Genomic DNA, 20,035 nt, shown 5'->3' on the forward strand with positions numbered 1-20,035 from the left:
GAATGAGTCACTTCTTTTTTTTATTGTTTTGCATAGCATTTAAAATCTTGTGTCTTGAATTTTGAATTTCGAACTTATTATTTTGTGGGATGTGATTTTGGCACAAGCCCAATTATTAAAAGTAATGAAGAGCAGGCTAAACAAAAAGGGCATTTGGTCTAGTGGTATGATTCTCGCTTAGGGTGCGAGAGGTCCCGAGTTCAATTCTCGGAATGCCCCATTACTGAGCTTAAAGTCTATTATTTTACCCTTTTTATTAACTGTTAGTATGATTCTCGCTTTGGCTGCAGCACCATCAATTTATCTTGATCAGTAAGGGGTAAAAATTCAAAGATTTACTAATAATTTGCTTAATTTGTGAACACTGAATAAGGGTTTTTATGTAACTTGAGTAGCTTGAAAGAAAAAGGCTGCTGATGGCATTTTCCAATTGGATTTTGCTGGTTTGGAACAGGATTCCCTGGCTTAGAACCTTTTTTTTTTTTCCTTTAATTTTTGGATGGGCACTCTGGTTTAGAATTTCAGACATATTCTTGAGTTGCCAAAAAGAAAACATTAAACTCAATATTATCTGCATGTTTCTCCGTAATGATTCCACATGTAAGATGTTAATCCAAAACTGGCAATTGGGAAGCAGATAAGCAATTATTTATTTAATATGTTACTCTTGACTCTTGGTTTCTTTTTTTTTTTTTCAATTTTGAGAAGCAAAAATAGAAGACATCTTTTTCAAGGAGGCTTGTGCTGTTGTGCGTGAACATGAGTGCATGACAGAAGGAAGGACAGAGAGGCAGGCAGGGATTTGGGTTCCCTCCCTCCTCCCTCCTCCCTCCTCCCTCCTCCCTCCTCCCTTCTGGCTCCATCAATACAAAACAAATGGTTGTTCAGTTGAGTTGTTCTCAAATTCGAACTTTTGAAATTTGAAACATGAAAGATAAAAAGGAATATTATTAGAGGACAGCTACCCTTGGGACCTTGGTTTGTCCCCCCCTTTCTAATAAATGACGCCGGGTGTTAACTATGCACCCCACCCCCTTTTGATAAATAAATTAGTTAGAAAAAAAAAAAAAAAAAGCAGACACCCACTTCAGAACACTCAGCATGGCTGCCGACACACTTGCTTCCTATCTTCTGGTGGCCAGCAGCTGGATTTGGGGTTTGATTGGAGTTGGACATCTATCTCTATCATTCCTATGGGTATGGGGTTCATCAGACGATGGTCAGTAGCCACGTCTATCAGTTGGGAAGCTTAGGTTTTGTTATTAATTTAATAAATATTGATGCCCTAATGAGAGTGCAGACTGACTGAGATTGATTTCCAGCTTGTTTGTGACAAGAGAGTTGGCCAATCTACTGTAATATGGCGGGATGGATGTTTCAAAAGATGGTGCTTCTTTACTTTAATCTCCTTAATAAACAACTTTGATGTCCCCACTAATTGAAATTTAAATATAGACCTAAAGATCAGTCACTTTTGATATAAATAAAAGATCCATCATCCAAATTAAAGTGCTGCCTCTACTATAATTGTATGGCTTTTCAATATCAGGGCTTGTTTGGGTAGTGGGAGAGATGGTTAGATTAATGTGGAATATCACAACGATGATAAATGGAGCTTAGCACAAGTAGGTTGTAGTCATGGTGCCTTGCTGGGGGTGTTGTGGAAGGTGCATGATTGAGTCTCTTGGTGCATAACTATTACTCTTGTCTGCCTCATGAGCAAGGTCCCACCAAGGAGAATTATTTCAGAGAGAGAAGTGGGGGCAGGGGTGGAGTCAGAACATTAACAAGGGTGATGAATGATTTGGACCCAGGTGGGTCTGGTGGTTGACAGTTGCAGATAAGAAATGGTGGGAATAGGGGGGGTTCGAATTTCTATACCCAAACCCGGCCAACCTGTTGGAACTTGGAATCCATATCTTTTTGTTTCCACCACTTCATCAGGTTTGGATTGCCAAGTTGTGGGCCTATTGTACCATTAAATGAATAAACAATCTATTGGGGTTTGAGAATTCCTTCAACTTCTCTAGTAATTTGGCTTCAACTTCCGATCAAAATAAGGTTGAGATTCACATGTGAGAGAGAGAGAGAGAATTAGCAGGTTTAATTTAGAATCAAAACAAACATGGGCATGGCTATATATGAGGATATCTATTATTATAATGAGGTGAGACCCCACAAGCCCAATAAACAATAGAGTAGGTTCTGATCATTTACTTACAACCCCTAGAGTGTGTAGGTCAGAACACAGAACTGGGTGTGTTTTCTTATCAGGTCAGGACTCAGGAGACTCAGGACCCGATCTATTGACAGCAGTAGAAGTAGTGAAGAGTAAGTACTATGTTAATTTTCCAGGCAACAGTTGCCGTCAGTTGTTTTACACCTTTACATATGTACAATTCCCCAACCAAACCTGTAGCCTTGTAGGGTACAGTCGGTTTAACCAGGCACAGTCGTCCAGTAGATTTTTACCTTAGCTTTGTGTTTGGGACTCCCAATTCCCAAATGTGGAGTTTGTTTGAGTTGCAAACCTCACATTCTCTCTAGTATAATATTGAGTGGGTATGTTAGTAATTACTTGACTAAACAGCCTTCATCAATCAGCATTTATAATTGTAAGTTGTATCGTCCATTTCATTGATTCAGTGAGAAGGAAACCACAGACAAAACATTCAAGTATGACGTTAACAGATTTGAAATTGGAGGCCTAGCATAGAAGTAGTGCACCATCAGAAAGGAGACAACCAAGCTCAGCCTGTGCGTGGTCTCTTTTTTATGTCAACTCCCTGTCTTAAGTGTGTCTTTTGCATTTCTCCCATAGAATTAGAAAATAATTGACCCCATTCGGGGGGTTACTGGTTCATACCAAGGGGACTTGGTCCAATACAATTCATTCACTAATTAATCCACAAAAAAAAACTATTTTATCCTCCAATCTTCCATGAACATGGTTTGTTGCAAGACAGTATTAGATTACACAGTATTTAAAAAGCATAAATGACCTCAAGAATATTTCTGGAAGTTTTTAAGGATAAAATTTATCCCTTTATATTTAAATTTATTGATAAAAAATGAGGGCAAATAGGGTAATTGGTTCTTGATATTAAATGAGTTGAAAATAGGTTATTTAAAGATATTCAATTCATTCAATTCTCTCTCATTAAATACAACATTTAAGTTATTAACATGCATTCATGTGCATCGAATCATATATTTAAGTCATTTTTGTTTCTCCTCATCATTAAGTTCTACTAATTAAATCCATACTTAATAAATTAATAATTCCAATATCTAAGAGCTTATACTTTTAAAATCTACCTAGAAAAAATAGTGTTTTCATCTAGGTGATGGTAAAAAATTAAATCATTTGTGGTCAAATGGGCCAATCCATGTTGCCACGACTAAATAATAAAATTAAAAAAATAGATAAAATGAAAAAACTTGGAAACATTTTTAACATGCATATTAAATAATAATAAGTATGATAAGTAATAAATGTTTTTATTAATGACGGAAATGGAATGTAAAATTTAAAACCAATTGAAAATAAAAATGTTTTCCTATTTTCTCTCATTAAATCCTGTATTCAAGATATATTTTTCTCATCATTAAATTCTTGTAATTAAATTCACAATATTAATTTTAATAGTATAAAAATAAATATTTTGAAAACAAAACCATTTTCTTCCCTCCCGGTGGTGGGCAAGCAATTTGACCATTTGGGGTCAAATGGATTAATAAATAATGTCATAATTAAATAATAAATAACTATGAAATGTAAGAAGTATTTTTGTTAATGATAAAAATGGAATGCCAAATTCAAAATCTACCTAGAAATTAAATGATGTCATAGTCAAATGATAAATTTTTTAATAATAGAAAATACAAAGAATCACAAAAAAAGATAGAGAAAATTTTGGGCACACATCTAATGTTATATATTTATAAAAAATAAAATATTGGGTACATCTCTAGTATTGTGCATTCATTATATTAAACAAACATAAGTTTTATACATAAGAAATAAATTTATCAATGATGGAAATGTAATACAAAATTTAATGTCAACCTAGAAATCAAACAATTTTTATTTTTAGATGGTGGGTTAGTGGTTTGAGTCAAATGATACCATAGACAAATAAAAATTAAGTGTGAAAAGTAAAAATATTTTATATAATGTAAATGAAATATATAATTTAAGGCTCAGTTTGGAAAGAGTACAAATGCAAATATGTACAACATAAATACATACAAAACAATACAAAATATAAGGTTTTGCACTTTACATATTTGCATTTGTACTTTTTCCAAACTCAGCCTAAAGGGAAATTATAGTCAAAGTCGGTTGTACATTTAAAATTAATTTGCATGTTGGTCCAAAAACCAACAAAACTCTGACAACCGGATCTATATTTCAAATTATAAAAACCCCCGCCATGTCATCGAAGGCTTATGTGGTTGTTGCCAACATGGGAGTTTTAATCCATGTTGGACACAACAAAAAACCTATACCGAAAATAAGTTTTCGGTTTCTCTCCCACTCCCTTTGTTTATCGATCTCCCTCCTTTCTCTCTTATTCATCACTCGATCTCCCGCTCCCCTTGTCTTTCCCACTCTCTCAGGTTCGGTTTGTAGTCAAATCAAAACCTCTGTCTGTGTGTGTGTGTGTGTGTGTGTGTCAATATCTCCTCCCTCAATCTCTATCGTTCTCCATTTGGTGTAAATTTCATAGCCAAGAGTTTCTTATGAATTTTTATCAAATGGGTGTAATAGAATCATACCAAGTTGGTCTCATGTTCTTTTATACGACCTGATTAATACCATATAAGTGTGTAAGAAAATAAAACAAACGAGAGAGAGAGAGAGCGAGAGAGAAACTGAAGGAGAATGATAGAAATTAAGGGAGAATGAGAGATCAACCAAAGAAAGAGAATGAGAGAGATTGAGGGAGAATGATAGTTAGAGAGAGAATGAGAAATTGATATAGAGAACATGAATACAAAAACCAAAAACCATTTTTATTTATTTTCAAATCACATAGTCGTTGAGTAGATAAAGATGACCGTGATGTGGTGTGAGGGAGATTTGAGAGAGAGAGAAAGAGAGACTAAAAACCTTCTTTTTATTTTCCAATCACCCAACATTAAAAGGCAATTTCAGTGTAAGTTTTTTGTTGTGTCCAACATGGATTAAGAGTCCCATGTTGGCAACAACCACATAAGCCTCTAATGACATGGCGTGGGTTTTTATCATTTGAAATGTAGAGCCGGTTTTCAAAGTTATGTTGGTTTATCGACCAACTTGTAGCCTAATTTTAAATGTACAACCAGCTCTAACTATAATTTTCCCTAATTTAACACTAATCCAAAAGCAATGCTATTTTCTTATCTAGATGATGGGCCAATGATCCAACTTTTCTAAGAAACACATGATGTCATAATTGAATAAAAAATATTTAAATTTATTTTTAATCATATTGTTACTTTTGTTAATTTTCAATTTCTATCTTAACTATGATATATCTAAAATTTAGGCAATTAATATGAAGAAAATTTTCTCACATGCAATACATGTGCTTAATTATTAGTATATGTATATGTATATACATTAAAACCTTAACAACATTAAAGATGTCCCCTATAACGTATCATCTTATTACAGGTTTGCATTCTTTGTTGCAAGGTGCAGTTGATGCATCATAGATTTTACAGATTTTGATAATTAAAGAAAGTAAAATCTTTTATTAATGTTTTAAGTATTTGTGATACAAATTAGGAGGATTTTTTTCGTGTGCTTAGTTGGTATTCATAGTGTTTTACCTTTTTCTCATGGATGACCGATGATAGACATTAAACATGTTGAAACCAAACTTTTAAAAACTGGATCAGACACGGAACCATCTTGGCCATAGGTTCCTGGGTCAAACGGTCTGACAATCCAGTTTAAATGGATGGACCATTCTGATTTTAAAAAAAAAAAAGATTAAAAAAATGGCCAAAAATCATTGCTCGGGTCGATGGATCGACTGCCCAGACCAGTGGGTCACTAATCAAATCAACATTTTTTGGCCTAAGAGCGGTTTTAGGGTGAAACAAAACCAGTTACCTCGACTGTTCCCGGGTCAACTGGTCAAACCATCCAATCCAATCCAGTTTTCAAAACCATGATTGAAACCAGTTACCTCCTCGACTGCTTGCATGAAATAAATTACATAAGTATAGAGATATTCCCGACATATGGCTGCAAAGGTTGTTGGAACAGGGTGAAGTCGGACTCAGACTCTATCAATAGACTGATAATATATTTTTGTGTAGTTGAATGTGCTACAGATTTGCAATGTCGAAACTTGGGAACCATCAACGCAAACTCAATAGAAAGAACCAAACTTCTTGAGAATTTATGGTTCAGGGTGGTAAGGGTCCTTCAAAACCTAATCACACATTCGCATACGCCTTATACCTATCACAGTAATCTATTATAATTTATATATACCAAGGCGGGAAGGGCCTTCGTCAAGATGACGTAGCCTTCTCTTCCCGCAGGAAAAAGTATCCGCACGTGAAATCCTTCTTCGCGTGCGAAAAGGGCTTCTCTTCCCAGGAAAAGGTATACGTGAAATCTTTCTTCGCGTGTGAATATAGCAGGATGCTTGGATCTGTCCAGAAGGAGTCGTGGTCCACCTGTTCGATCCCGTCGCCGGTCACCATTTCTTCCATGGTGACGGCATGGTTTGCCGCTTCACTAAGACGCGGCGTTCCATTCAGGAACGAGCCATTGGCCGCCCTGCCTTTTTGAAGGCCATTGGTGAGCTTCACGGTCACCCTGGTATTGCTCGGCTTCTTTTCTTCTATGCCAGAGTACTTGTCCTATTCCCCGATTGCATTCAAGGCGTCTATGTTCGTAACTAGCCGAGCCGTCGTGGACGCTAACAGCGTGAATCATACCGTCACCATCGAAGAAATGGTGACCGGCGACGGGTTCGAACAGGGGATTGGCGCACGGCCTCTATGTTCGTCCGGTTAATCCGGACATTGATGGCCCCTTTTGATGAAAGCTTCCAAAACAAGATTTGAAACCTCATTTGAACTCCCTTCCTTTCTTCCGAGCCCTAGCCGCAACCAGCGAGAAACCCCTCTGCAACCGACGTTCAACGGCAACAAGTCAGCCAGCGGTAAGCATTTTCTTCTTCTTCCCTATAAACTGATTTATATTTTGTTTTTGAATGATTCTTGATAGGCGGAAATCAACAGGAAACCGACAGCAGACGAACAGGCAACCAGCGATAAACTTTCCGCCTCTTCTTCTTCTTCTTCCTCCTCCTCCTCCTCCATTACATTGATTTCCACTTCATGCTTTGTTTTTGAATATTTCCAGAACCGGATTTCCCTCTCTCCTCTTCTCTTCTTGTAAAACCAATCGTCTTTGATTTTTTCTTTTAACCATGGTGGGTGTCTCTCCTCTCGCCAAATACAAGCTCGTTTTCTTAGGAGATCAGTCTATTAGTATAAATCAACCATTTCATGTAAAACAAATTTGACACTTCATGCCAGGTATTAGGAGTTTTGTCCATTATAGATTTTCGCTAATTATCTGTCCTATTTCCAATTAGGTTCATGCCTTGTCTGTACTGATTTGTTTTGTTTTCTTTTTTCAATAAATTTGTATTGTTTGGTAGTGATAATTTTGGTTGTTGTATCAAAATACCGATTTGAATTGTCATATTTCCAATTTACATTAATCGTGATTTTAAGACTCTGTATCAACAATAAGAGAGCTCATCTCTTGTTGGATCTCAATTCTTAACCAAATGTCCTCACTACGATGTCTCTCATGATGGAAGACACCATGATCCCTCTCAAGGTTTCCAATTTTTGGACTGAACGAATAGCATCAATGGGGACTTGGTCCATCAATGATAGATTTTGCTTCCTTGTAACATCTTGTAGGCTGTAACCAATATCGTAAAACTTGTAATCATATTTGAAGGAGTCCCACCAGATGTATGGGAAACTCCTAAAATAATCTTGCTTTCCTATAATACAAGGTAAGAGGAAAATTAGATGTTTCTTTAGCTTTTAACAACTGCTCTATGTATGTTGTCACAGGAATGAGTTCCCAATCTCTACTCACAAATATCCATTATTTAGCAATCTAAGTTGTGAGGGCACATACTAGCATTATAAAAAGAAATGCATAATCTGAGTATGCAAATACTAAATAGGTTGTTTATAATAAACTTATAGATTACATTCTTTCTACAATAATTAAGCTTTTTAGATGTGGATGGGTCCTATCAGCCACTTACAGATTATGTTACTACAGGTCTGGTAGTAATTGAGTTCCAAAGTGACAAAGTTATATTTCCTTCACCTTCACAATACCAATGCAGGGCAAGAAGCAACATTGAAGCTGAATGGTGGGCAGTTATAGGAGCCATGGAGTTGTTATGAAATAGATGAACCAGCCGCAATTGGAATGGCATTGGGATAAGAAGATACTTAAGACTGTGAAGAACATGCTTTCTTTTTATTTTTTTTCTTGCCAATTAAAGATGAATAACATTATCTTTGTTTTTGATGTATATGAAATCTTACTTGTCAGTAGGATAGACAATGATATAGCTCGCCATATTTTTGTCTTTTTTTTTGTAATTATAAGATGGATACATTGTCATCTTTACTGAAAAGGTTGATGTTAACACCAAAAAAAAAAAAAAGGATTCTTCCTTTAGATGGTGAGACTATTGGCATCGATGCAGACTGCAAAGATATTAATGATCCCAGAATCAGCTTGTGAAACAGATGCTGATTTCGAATGCAAAGCCATAAAAAATGTTTAGGAATAGACGAATAGTGCGATCATGTTCATATACAAGGTTCCATCATTTTTTTATTCCATTCTGATTTTAATTGTATAATATGGTTAGATTCGATGGTTGCTGAACAATGCTAACTTGTTAAGAGATCAGAGGCATTAAAGAGCCCTACTAAAATCAAAGCAAGCTACGGTCCCATGAGACAAGAGGACAGAGAAGAAACAACTTGATTGACAGGTGTTTATCAAATAAATCTGGGTTATACACGCAAAAGAAGGATGATATACAATCACAATGTCGTCTCCTTACTCAATTCCATAACTGTAAAAACTCTTCAAGCTCTTGAATTCCTCTATTGCAAACACTCTCCACCCGGATTCTGGTCCTCTTACAGATTAAAAAAACCGCAACGGAGTAGATTTACAAGGGGTAAAATAACTAAAAGAAAAAAGATCAAAGAAAACCATTAAGAAATAAAAGCACAAAAAGAAGATCCCTAAACCCAAAACCTATAGTAAAAAGCAGTTAGGATCTACTCATAAAGAAGAGAAAACTGACCCACCACAATATCCTAGAGGCAAGGGAAAGTTCATAAAAGGGATGACTCAAATATTGAGGATCATGTAAATAAGTTGATCCTGACTCACCATATTTTTTAAACGACAATAGAAGGGCTGTCTACCCTCACTGTCAACATTTTATTGCCTCATTAGTAAGCCAGGTCCACTTGGAGTTGGCCAGCATTTGTTCACTTTCTAAAATAATCCGGCAAAACTTCTGACCGAACTCTTTAGCAATTCCAATAACCATAGACCCACTCTTGATAAGGGAAGATCTAGCAACCATTTGCAACCCCGTTGGACACAACCCTCTTTTCTGTGCCTACAACTGGTTTAGCACCCTTTGGGGCATCCCTAGCTGCAGTAACTGTTGCATTTTCTTCGGATCTTTTCCACTCTCCATTAGACTGAACGGTAGAAGACTCCTTAAGCAAAACGGAAGCAACCTCTACAGATTTCTGCAATCTCAGTTTTCCATTTGTACCGTCCTTTTCCTTATCATCAGTAACAGCAACATCAGCAGGCTTACCATTCCATACCTACAATACAGGTCAATATTCGTAAACCATCGAGATGTATTGCTCAGAATTACCAATGGAAGAAGTTTGCAAGGAATAAATTATGGGTAATTAAACATTAAATCCGTATCTATATAAAGTGGACATAGCTTATAACAAATAGATATAGATAATAGTATAAAGTTCATATCATACCTGCTTCTGCAACTGCAGTTGCTTGACCCTTTTCTCTTGCATTGTCTTTTGCCGAGCCTCATAAAACCCAAAGTCGTCAAGAATGCACGTCTTGCTGGAATGCTCCTTGAATATTTTAAGCATTTGAAGCCCCTGATCCATCTTTACCTGTAGAAACCAAAACATCGGACATTAAAAGAAAATAATAATATAGGATATATATATATAATATATACAGAGACAGTGCGAGAGAGAGAGAGAGAGTATGAAAAGCACACATACCTCTTGAGTGTCCCTACTATTAGTGACGGGCTTGTTCTCATTATTTTCAAGGGTAATGTGCTTCAACAAACTGTTGGGCACATCCTTTACAATATGCCACTTGACCGAGAAGGAACCATTCCATTTGTCTTGTTGCCAGTACTCTACATTCTTGTTAAAATCAACTGGGCCAACCATCTCAGCAAGCCCAATAAATTGCCCACTAGTGTTCACCTGGGAAAGAAGAATAAAAGCAGGAAGGTTAGACTATGAGCAGATTCTTTTTAAAGAAATGCATAACGCATCACAATATGTACTCACAGAGAAGAATAGGAATACAGGGCAACCATCAGGCTTCTCCTGTGCCTCCTGGTATGCAACATCCAGCTTCTTGTTCCCATTAGGTGTGCTGGCCCACACATTATACTTGATGCTCTTGTGAACATCATCCTCACTGTATGATTTAATAATGAAAAACTTTGCATCAGAATACTTCTCAGGGAAATCTGCTCTGTTGTATTGCTCTCTGTCAGGAACAACATTTGAGTTATCTTGGTCTTCATTGCCATTCACAATTGATGGTAAACTCTGCCCCTTGACTGCAATTGTGATGGGTGCAAACACCTTCTGATTCTTGAACCCTTTTGCTCTGGGCCCTCTGTTCAACTCATTTAGACCATCCATATTCTCGTTCCCATAACCAAAATAACCATTTCCCCTGCCTCTTGGTTTGAATTTTGAATCAATTGCTAACCATCCACGACCATTTGTGCGGGTATCATAGCCATTAATCCCATAGCCTGGTCCAGATCTAACACCATTAGCACTATAGATCCTATTGTTTGGATACATCCTATTCATAAAACCTGGTGTTGGGTTCATTCCGGATGCAGGTCTTGGATGGTGCAAGCCCTGTTAATTGAATAAAAAAGTAATCCCATGTACCAATCAGAACATACTGTCAAATATAAACAAATGCAAAAATAGCATCAGTGTGTACATAAAACAAACGAAGATAAATATCAGATACTTACAACGAGATGTGGAAGTGGACGAATATTCTGATTCCTTCCAGAGTGGACATTATTTGCATGTGAGACAGTTGAAGAAAAGGAGCTACTAGTGGCGGGTTTTGGCTGCCCATCAGAAAAAACCGGGCTATCTATCCAGGGTACTGGAGACCGCATCCCATCATAACCAAATCTTAGGTCCTGGTAGCCAGATGTTGGGATGCCTCCAGATAAAACTCCTCTACAATAAGTATTGTTTGAATTCAAAGTTGAGTTATGGTTTGTTGGTTTCAATGGTGCTGAGCCATTATTAGCATTGGAATTTCCATTTGCAACACCATTAGCATTTCCCTTGGTTGTTTCTACAGTCAGAGGTGCCTGCTCTGCAGCTACGGAGGTGGAAACCTCCACCTGGGAAGACATCTGGTTAGAGGGATATGGGCCAACAGGGGGAGGAGTCGGTGGCTGGTAATAAGGACTAGGATACTGATAATGTTGAGGCCCATACAGCTGACCATCATGCCCCATGGTGGGAACTGGAGAACCTGCTGGAGAGTATGCACCATAAGGTGCATATCCATAACCATGGTGATACATAAGAGAACCATTATCCCCATAAACTCCCTGCCAACCAGAAACAAGCTTATTAAAACCAACATGTAACATAATACCCAAACCAAAACATTGAAATTATCAGTTCTGACAGAAAAAAAAATATCAGTGATAACTCTTGAAAGTTGACTAAATTAAAAGGATTTCATTCCAAAACATAATGAAATATATTGAACAGCAACATATATAAGCAATGCTGAAATAAAAACTTACAGTTGGCATCTCTACTCCATCAGGATTTACGTATCTAGGGTAATCGTCCCACTCATTAATGTGCCCATCGTAACCTGAAGATCAAATATCTAAATAGTCATCAAAAACAAAAACCAACAAATGCAATAGCAACAAACAGCGTTTGCAGTAATTTATAAGTGAACACATTCAAAAAGAAACCAGCAGAAATTAGCTAACCTCCATAATAATAGGCAGTAGATGCATAGCCATTAGGAAGATAGCACATTGATGGATCCATAAAATCTTGAAGTAAAGGAGTTGTAGATCGTTCAAATGACTGGACAGGACCATTGTGTGCTTCAGCAGCTTCAACAGACCCATACTGAATAGTAGAAGGCTGTGGGAAAAAAATTAATAACAAAGAGATGCAATGGAGAACATAGGAGAATATGAGCAGCTGAAAGAGAATATGGAATGTTCTTTCAAAGCATTATATCAAAAAAAAATGTGTTACCTTTTTGGTGGCCTCAGGAACTTCAATATTATTGGTCTGAGAATCTATTGACAACTTCTGCAGTAAATCTGCAGCTTCTGAAATATTATTGGTAAAGGAAACAACAAGTATCCGATAACATTTTATGAAAAATAAACAAAAAAATGGTTGTGTTAGGAACTCTATCAAAAGGAATTCTTAATTCATTACCAACTTCTAAAACATATTAGCTGTCAGACACACTAAAAGCTAGAATAAGAATACCTCTTTATCCCTAAAGCAACTCTATCTATTTTACTTAAGTCACTGTATTTTGTCAGTTTTACGTTGGTAATTTGTGGTTCTAAAGTTAAGAAAAGCTTCCCTTCTGCCCAATAAAGAAATGTTAAGAAAAATTTTACTCCAATTTGTTCCATTGCACACACTGTACGAGTATGTGAGAATGGAAAATATAGATTTGTGAGACAAGCAAATCATGAAGTAACGGTAATGAATATTTCATAATAATTTTATTGTAAACTTCCTTGAAAATGAGGATAGTAATCATAAGCTATAAGAAAATCGACCAGCAAAACTCTTGATCATCCACAAAATCCCCCAAACTAATTAGTAACTTGAAAGACGAAAGCAATAACTCGGCAAACAAATAGTCATTTATCCTACTGAAGTACAAACCAAATCTAAACAGCAAAAAGAGAAAGAAGAAAAAAGAAAGGGAATGCATTGTTGATGATCCAAAAGCCAACCAACGCAAAATTATGGGTTTTATAGAGAGAGTGACCACGAGCAATAACACCAAACGCCAAATTAAGACTTAATCCGCTATGAGTAAGAAAACTTCCTCAACGAACAAGTTCCGCACAAAAAACAGGATCCGGAATAGATCAATTCCCAAACTTGTAACAAAAGAACTTCAAACTATTCTAAGAATCATGAACTAACATACCTCTTGAAAGCACTAACGCTAAACAATATAGTAGAACTGCAGATGTCTTCTAGAAACATGATCCCCAGATCTAGACATAAACCGTTACAAAACCCGCAAACATCTAAAGACAACATACTGAAAAATAGGCAGCTAAAGGATCTTAAGAAGAAGAGAAAATTCAAGTCTACGACTGTAAAGTAGATATAGGAAAATGAAAGTAAAAACACTGAGCAAATAAAAGCATACCAACATACTCAGTATTAAGTAAGGATACGGTCCGCAGGAGGAGCTACCGCTGCCATGATCTGATTATGCGTGGAGACGAGCAATGGTGGATAAAAGAAGGATGTAAGAAAACCCTAGAAACGAGAACGAAGATTAGGGGATATTGGAGGGGAGAGAGAGAGAGAAACCCTAAGAGAGAAAAAAGGTGAGGGTCAGGTCAGCCGCCAAGAAGGGTTTGGGCTTTTGGAAAGAAAGGGTTTTTAAGATGGAAAAGCGGTGATTCAAATAGCACCACGGCTCCGCCTTCAAAACAGGATTTTCTTTTGGCGTTTGGAGTTTGGAGGGTTGCTCTCTCGAAACCCTAATCACAAAAACAAACAAAAATGAATTACCACATGGACATGGACATGGACATGGGCTTCGGTGTGGATGGGCATTTAAGGCCCTATACTTACTGGCTGGCTTCTCATTAATTCGTTAAAGACCTAGATCATAATGGGATGTCTCTTTTGAAACCAAACCGCGACCAACTCCCCCCAAACCCAAAGGGAAAAACCGGTTTAAGTCCGGTTTAGTCATGTTGATATTTTCCAATCTGAATTCTTAAAGTCTTAACCCAACCTAATTCGAACTTTAATCTGTCAAAGGCCCAACCCAAGGTAGATGAGCAGAAGTTGGATCCCAAGTCTAGACGTCAAAGGACGGTCACACACTAAAATGCAATGGACCATACCATCAATGTAGTAGACACAATCTTGGGCCTAGAAGAATTGCAGGGGCCCAGTCCCCCATTCAGCCCTCATATGGTGAAACCAAACCGACCTACTATTGATCAATGATCAGCCCCACCAATTGGTCTATAATTTGATAACGGACCCGGATTTTTTTAGACCAGAAAAAAAAAATAAAAATAAAAATAAACACTTTATAACTGATTAAGTTGTGGAGCATCACAAAAGAAAGTTGTCGGAACATACTGTTCACTGAAGGCTCAAGTCGGGGTCGAAATGAAAATTTAACATGAACTTACCGTTCACTAGATGGGCTTAGCTTAAAATGAATAATGAAAGGAGAAGATGCATTGACATGTTATATGGGTCGGACTTTGGTCTTTGTTTTTGCGATTATTTGAATGGGCCCTGCCTAAGCCCGAACCGAAATATTGTAAAGCAAAGCTTAAATCCAGCCTGTGGAACCATTTATTTTAGGAGGAACACCGAATGACCATCTCCGCTACTTGGTTTTCTTTTACTCGAATATTCATAGAGAGATCAGCTCCGTGCCAATAGCCTCTTTCAACCTTGCATCGGGAATATCTCCTGATGAGGGGTGATTTGGCCCGACCTAATAAATAGAGCACACGTGGATGCGACCTTTCAGTCAGGCAATGATTCAGCACTCTTTGCCACCTCGGGTACTTCAGTCTCTTCGAATAATATTGAAGCCTGAGGACTTCGGTGATCGCATGTGCCGAGGTGGCATGTAATGGATTTTGGAAGTTCACCAACTGCCCTCGAGCCTTTTTGGAATCACGCCGTGTAACCGTAGACCTTATCCTCGTCCCGCTTGAATCAGATGGACACTATAAGCCTTATCAGCTAGCACGTTGGCCTCGTCTGAAACGGAGTGGACTCCAACCAACTGGTCTGAAGATCCCGAAGAGTCTCCTTGGGGCTCACAGCGGCTCAACTATATAAAGGCATCAACCCCCTTGACCTAGGTACGTGCGATTACTTGCTCACTAGCACTCCTATACTCAAGCTTTCAGCTCGTAACCAAGACTACAGTACTAACTTAAGCAACGGAGCGACCTCGCCGGGTTAGCCACCCCGGGTTCTCTGATGTTTCCTTGCTGTTCGAACCAGCTCGCTACGCAACCAGCCTCCAGACAACCTTCCAGCTACAAGCTTCAAGATCGCGCACCATCAATTGGCGTCATATGTGGGAAACATTCAAAAAGCTAAAGCTCTTTACCTCCTAATTATTTCCTACTCAATGGCTTCTTCAAGCAACACCAAAAAGAGCACCGACGTGACCGTCTCCGGGGGACATGATCATAGCACAACCAACCAAGAGTTTCCTTCTGTCTGCATCAGCTAGTTCACTATCCCTCTAATTGCTTTGAGGATCTCTCTTAGCACAATTATTACGGTACACAACAGATGAACATCTCGCTACCACAGGTGAGCACCACTTTCTCTATTCCGAAGCCCTCTGTTGTCCCCCTGGGGTCGAGCACCAGCAGTTCGACAAACTAGTCCAGAGTGTCTGAACCATACAGCTACAAATGAATCAAATGCACCAGTTCCAACAGCTTCAACAATACTATTTCTACCTGTAGTACTAGCAGCAATTTCTGCCACTACAACACCAGTGTCAGAACTAGCATCAATCTCAAAACCCGAATCTGAAAAAGAACTCGAACCAGTAGTAGAATGTGCGCCCGTCTCCTCCCCATGGTGTGGTAAATCCCCAGGTTCTAGTTCCCCCTGAAACCAAATCCTACATTGGGACAGGATTGAGGGTCGACGTACACCCACTCCCCCACAAGGGGGTAAAAACTAGAACGAGCGGCCCGTGGTCAGCCACCAAACGAGGACCGATCAGTAGCAACATTTGTGGAGGGAGAACCTCAAGCCCCAAGTAAGTGACCAGCGGCAGCTCGGGGCCAGAGGAGCGAGCTCACGCCGAGTCCCCTCTGAACCTCGCAACATCCATCAACAAGTTCATGACCGTGAAGAAGCAGGAAGCTAGAACCCTCTCCCACCTCGCAATAGTATTCGAGAACATGAGCGGACGAGGATTGAAGTCCAAGACAACACAGGGATCAACAACACCAATGAGGAAGCAACAAAGAAATGGCGTCACCACAAGTCATTTCGACAGTCCGCTAGAAACAACCCGTCACCTAGGACCAGCCAACCACTGGAGCAGAGCAAGGCACGGGAGGAAGTAAGCTCAGTAGCTACACAGCCGGCTCCAATTCTGATGAGCCAGCCCTCCCCCCTATCGTCAGAGATTCTTGCGGCCCCGAGACCAAAGGACTTCAAGGTCCCAACTCTAGAGACCTAAGATGTGAAGTACGACCCCAATGATTACGTCGATGTATTCCAGTCTCAGATGCTCCTCGCTGGGGCAGATGAGGCCAGCATGTGCATCGCCTTTTCTACTACTTTCAGAGGAGTAGCCAGAACGTGGTATAGGAGTTTAGCACCGGGCTCAATTACTAGCTGGGCCCAGTTTGCTGATCGCTTCAATGCCCACTTCATCACTTGTAAGAAGTGCCCGAAGTCCCAAGCGAGCATTCTGAATGTGGTGCAGAGGGAGAATGAGACCATCCAATGTTTTATTTCATGCTTCAACGACGAATGCTTACAATTATTGGACCTCGAACCAGTTGTTCGGCTCACTGCAGCGATAAAGGGAGTCAAGCACAAAGAGTTTGCATGGCACCTTAGTGTTTACCTGCCGTAGACCATTGAGAATTTTGTCTCCAACGCTGAAAACTTTATGAAAACCGAGGAGGCGCTTAATCCCAAGGTTGAGGCCCCGCAAGGAGAAAAGAGGAAAAGGGAAAACGAAGAAGCTAGCAGTAGTAAGCATCTCCAAGAAAGAAGAGTAATGCTCCATCTTGGGGTTCTAGTTCAGGTCGGCGATCTAGGACACCCCCCGTTGAAAGGTCCTCCTACACTCCCCTCAATGCGAAGCTAGGTGAGACACTGATGTCAATAAAGGACGCCAATTACCTCAAGTGGCTGCCCAGAATGAAGGGAGATCTGATGACCAGAAACCCAAACATCTATTTTCACTTCCATTGTGACTTTGGCACACCACTGAGAACTGATGGAACTTGCGCGATGAGACTGAGGAGTTGATCCGCCGCGTCTACATGAAGCAGTACATCCAGCGCGATGGTAGGGAGTCGGGAGATTGTCAAGCCGACCAGAGAAGAGATGCTCCAGAGTCCAATAGAAGAAATGATCAGCCACCTCGGTAGCAGCATCCGCCTAAAGACAGGCCAATCCGCGAAGTGATCAACATGATCACCGACGAGTCCATTATTGCGGGGTGTACAACAGCAGAAAGAAAAACCTCAGTTCGGGAGCTCGAACATGAAGCAGAAAATCCATCGAAGAGGCCTTGGATCGAAGAGCCTATCTACTTCACTGAGAACGACGCTCGTAGGATATATAATCCGCACAATGATGCCCTCGTCGTCAAGCTAGTAATCAACGATTTCGAGGTAAAGCGAATACTAGTGGACTCAGAAGTTCCGTGGATATTCTTTTTCTGTAAGCTTTTGAACATGGACGAAGTAGTCAAGCCCCTTGGACGAATCACAGTGCCAATTGCAGCGAGAATGTGGTCCAACTTAGCGCGCTTCGAGCACACCTTCCTTGTGGTCGCGACGCCGTCCCCCTACAATGCGATTTTAGGTCAGCCCATTCGGCATGCCCTTCGTGCAGTCGTGTCCACCTACTATCTGGCGATGAAGTTCCAGACAGACTGCGGAGTAGGGGTTATACGAGGTGACCAGCTGGAATCGCGTAAGTGCTACGTGGCCGCACTAAAGGGCAAGGCGAAGTTGGCAGACAATGTCGAACTAGAGCCTCCACCCGAGCAAATAGAGGAGTGAGCTGCCCCGATGGAAGAAATCGTCCATGTCCGAATCTCTGAAGACGAGACGACGAAGACCTTCTAGATCGGCGCACTACTAAGCGAACCTCTCCGATTGCAGCTGATAAGTTTTCTACTTGAAAATTTAGATGTTTTTGCTTGGTCCGCGGCAAAAATGTCCAGAATTGACCCAAGAATAATTACTCATAGAATTAATGTGAACCCCTCAGTCATGGTAGTCAAACAAAGAAAACGGAACCTTGCCATGGAGCGGTGGAGCGTAGTTGACGAGGAGGTCGGAAAGCTTCTCGCAGCGGACTTTGTTAAGGAAGTGATAACTATGCATTTTGATGCCTTAAGGGCATCATTTCAGGGGTATTTTCAACCTTAGAATAGTTAGAGTATGCCCTTTCCCTAGTTAAATTGAATGTTGTGACCTCTAAGGGTCTCTGTGCAAATTCTGTGGAAAACTAGGGAAGTTACATGGCTGAAATGTAGTTTTTGGGAAACTGTGTGAAGTCCAACTGAGAGAGGGGGTGTTTTTGTGAAAAACTGAGAACATGAGAGCGCCTCCTATCTCTTAAACCAAGTTTGGCGCCCCTCCTACTGTGTTAGCATGCTCCTCTCTCTTTACCAACCCTAGGGCACTTTTTAACCTATTCTTTTCCTCCTTAGCAAACCCTATCCAACCCCAACAGTTTAATTTGCACCCTCCACCATTCATTATAGGGAACTCTCTTTGTAGCTTTTAAACCATAGGGCGCCACCTAATTTCTAGTCCTCACCATTCAGCCCCTAACCTCTAGATTTCATCCCTTCACTCCATCCTTTATCTCAGCCATCCACTCTACGGCACCACCCTCTCCTTTTAATCGCCACCTTTCAACCCTAGGCGCCTAAATCCTCACCATCCATTTCTAGGCACCCAAATCTCAGCCCTACATAATATTGGACGCCATCTTCTATTCTTCTTAGCCTTAGGATAAACCTAGAACCATCCTAACCTTTAATTAGAAACCCTAGGGTGCCCATATCTTTGCTAAAACCCAACTGCCGCCCCCTCTTTCTCTCTAATCCCAAAAGTATCTACCCTTCTCTATAAAAAGGACCCAAGGGCTCTTGAGAAAGGGTTGGATTCTGCCCCCAGGTAAGACGGAAGGTTGATCTTGAGAAGTTCAAGGGTAGAGGAAGAGGAGGATGCTCAAGGAAGAGGAAGGGTTCCTGTTTGCAGTTCACCAACATCACTACTGCCACCTCTGGATTCGGATCCCAACCATTAGTCATAGATTTAATTTCGGTTCTTTCGATTTCAGTTTCGTTATGTCCTTTCTGCAATTTATTTTCATTTTGTTTATTTTTCGTTTACTTGTTTGCAAATCTGGAATTTGACAAGGTAAGACGGAAGGCCTACATCGAGAAGTTCGAGGATCAAAGGAGAGATCCGAAGACTGCTACCTCTGATTGGATTATAGATTCTTTATTTCATTTCTTTCATTTATTTATTTATTTTTTTGCACTTTTAATTTCTGTAATGTTCGAATTCTATCTTTTTCAGTTTAATTAATTAATTTTTATATTTTTGCACTTCCTTCTTGTGTTCTCTTTTTCGGATTTGAGTACGTATTAATTTTTCCCTCGCTTTCCTAT

The 20,035-nt window shown here is 39.6% G+C and overlaps 2 protein-coding genes, 1 long non-coding RNA gene and 1 other non-coding gene across 5 annotated transcripts; 3 read left to right on the top strand and 1 right to left on the bottom strand.

Moving 5' to 3' along the window:
- Positions 1-147: 147 nt before the first annotated feature.
- TRNAP-AGG (transfer RNA proline (anticodon AGG)) lies at positions 148-219 on the top strand. The gene has a single exon. It is a non-coding gene; the product is annotated as a tRNA-Pro (tRNA).
- Positions 220-5,928: 5,709 nt separating this feature from the next.
- Positions 5,929-9,397, top strand: LOC148790070 (uncharacterized). Of its 2 annotated transcripts, none has more exons than XR_016078470.1 (2): positions 5,929-7,551; positions 8,324-9,397. It is a non-coding gene; the product is annotated as an uncharacterized LOC148790070 (long non-coding RNA). The 2 variants fall into 2 exon arrangements; XR_016078471.1 differs by having other exon boundaries at positions 8,391-9,397.
- On the bottom strand, positions 9,026-14,119 carry LOC104597787 (YTH domain-containing protein ECT4-like). Its single transcript, XM_088891185.1, has 9 exons — positions 13,821-14,119; positions 12,640-12,716; positions 12,363-12,522; positions 12,165-12,238; positions 11,364-11,963; positions 10,651-11,241; positions 10,351-10,563; positions 10,090-10,236; positions 9,026-9,915 (listed from the first exon to the last, which is right to left on the bottom strand). Exons 1-9 carry the CDS (start codon positions 13,846-13,848, stop codon positions 9,652-9,654), a joined length of 2,154 nt encoding a protein of 717 aa, XP_088747311.1. The 5' UTR covers positions 13,849-14,119; the 3' UTR covers positions 9,026-9,651.
- Positions 14,120-17,810: 3,691 nt separating this feature from the next.
- Positions 17,811-18,407, top strand: LOC109114723 (uncharacterized). Its single transcript, XM_019197801.1, has one exon. It carries the CDS (start codon positions 17,811-17,813, stop codon positions 18,405-18,407), a length of 597 nt encoding a protein of 198 aa, XP_019053346.1.
- Positions 18,408-20,035: the final 1,628 nt, after the last annotated feature.

This window comes from Nelumbo nucifera, chromosome 7 (genome assembly GCF_055504915.1).
Source record: "Nelumbo nucifera cultivar China Antique chromosome 7, China Antique-T2T, whole genome shotgun sequence".
Lineage (NCBI taxonomy): Eukaryota > Viridiplantae > Streptophyta > Magnoliopsida > Proteales > Nelumbonaceae > Nelumbo > Nelumbo nucifera.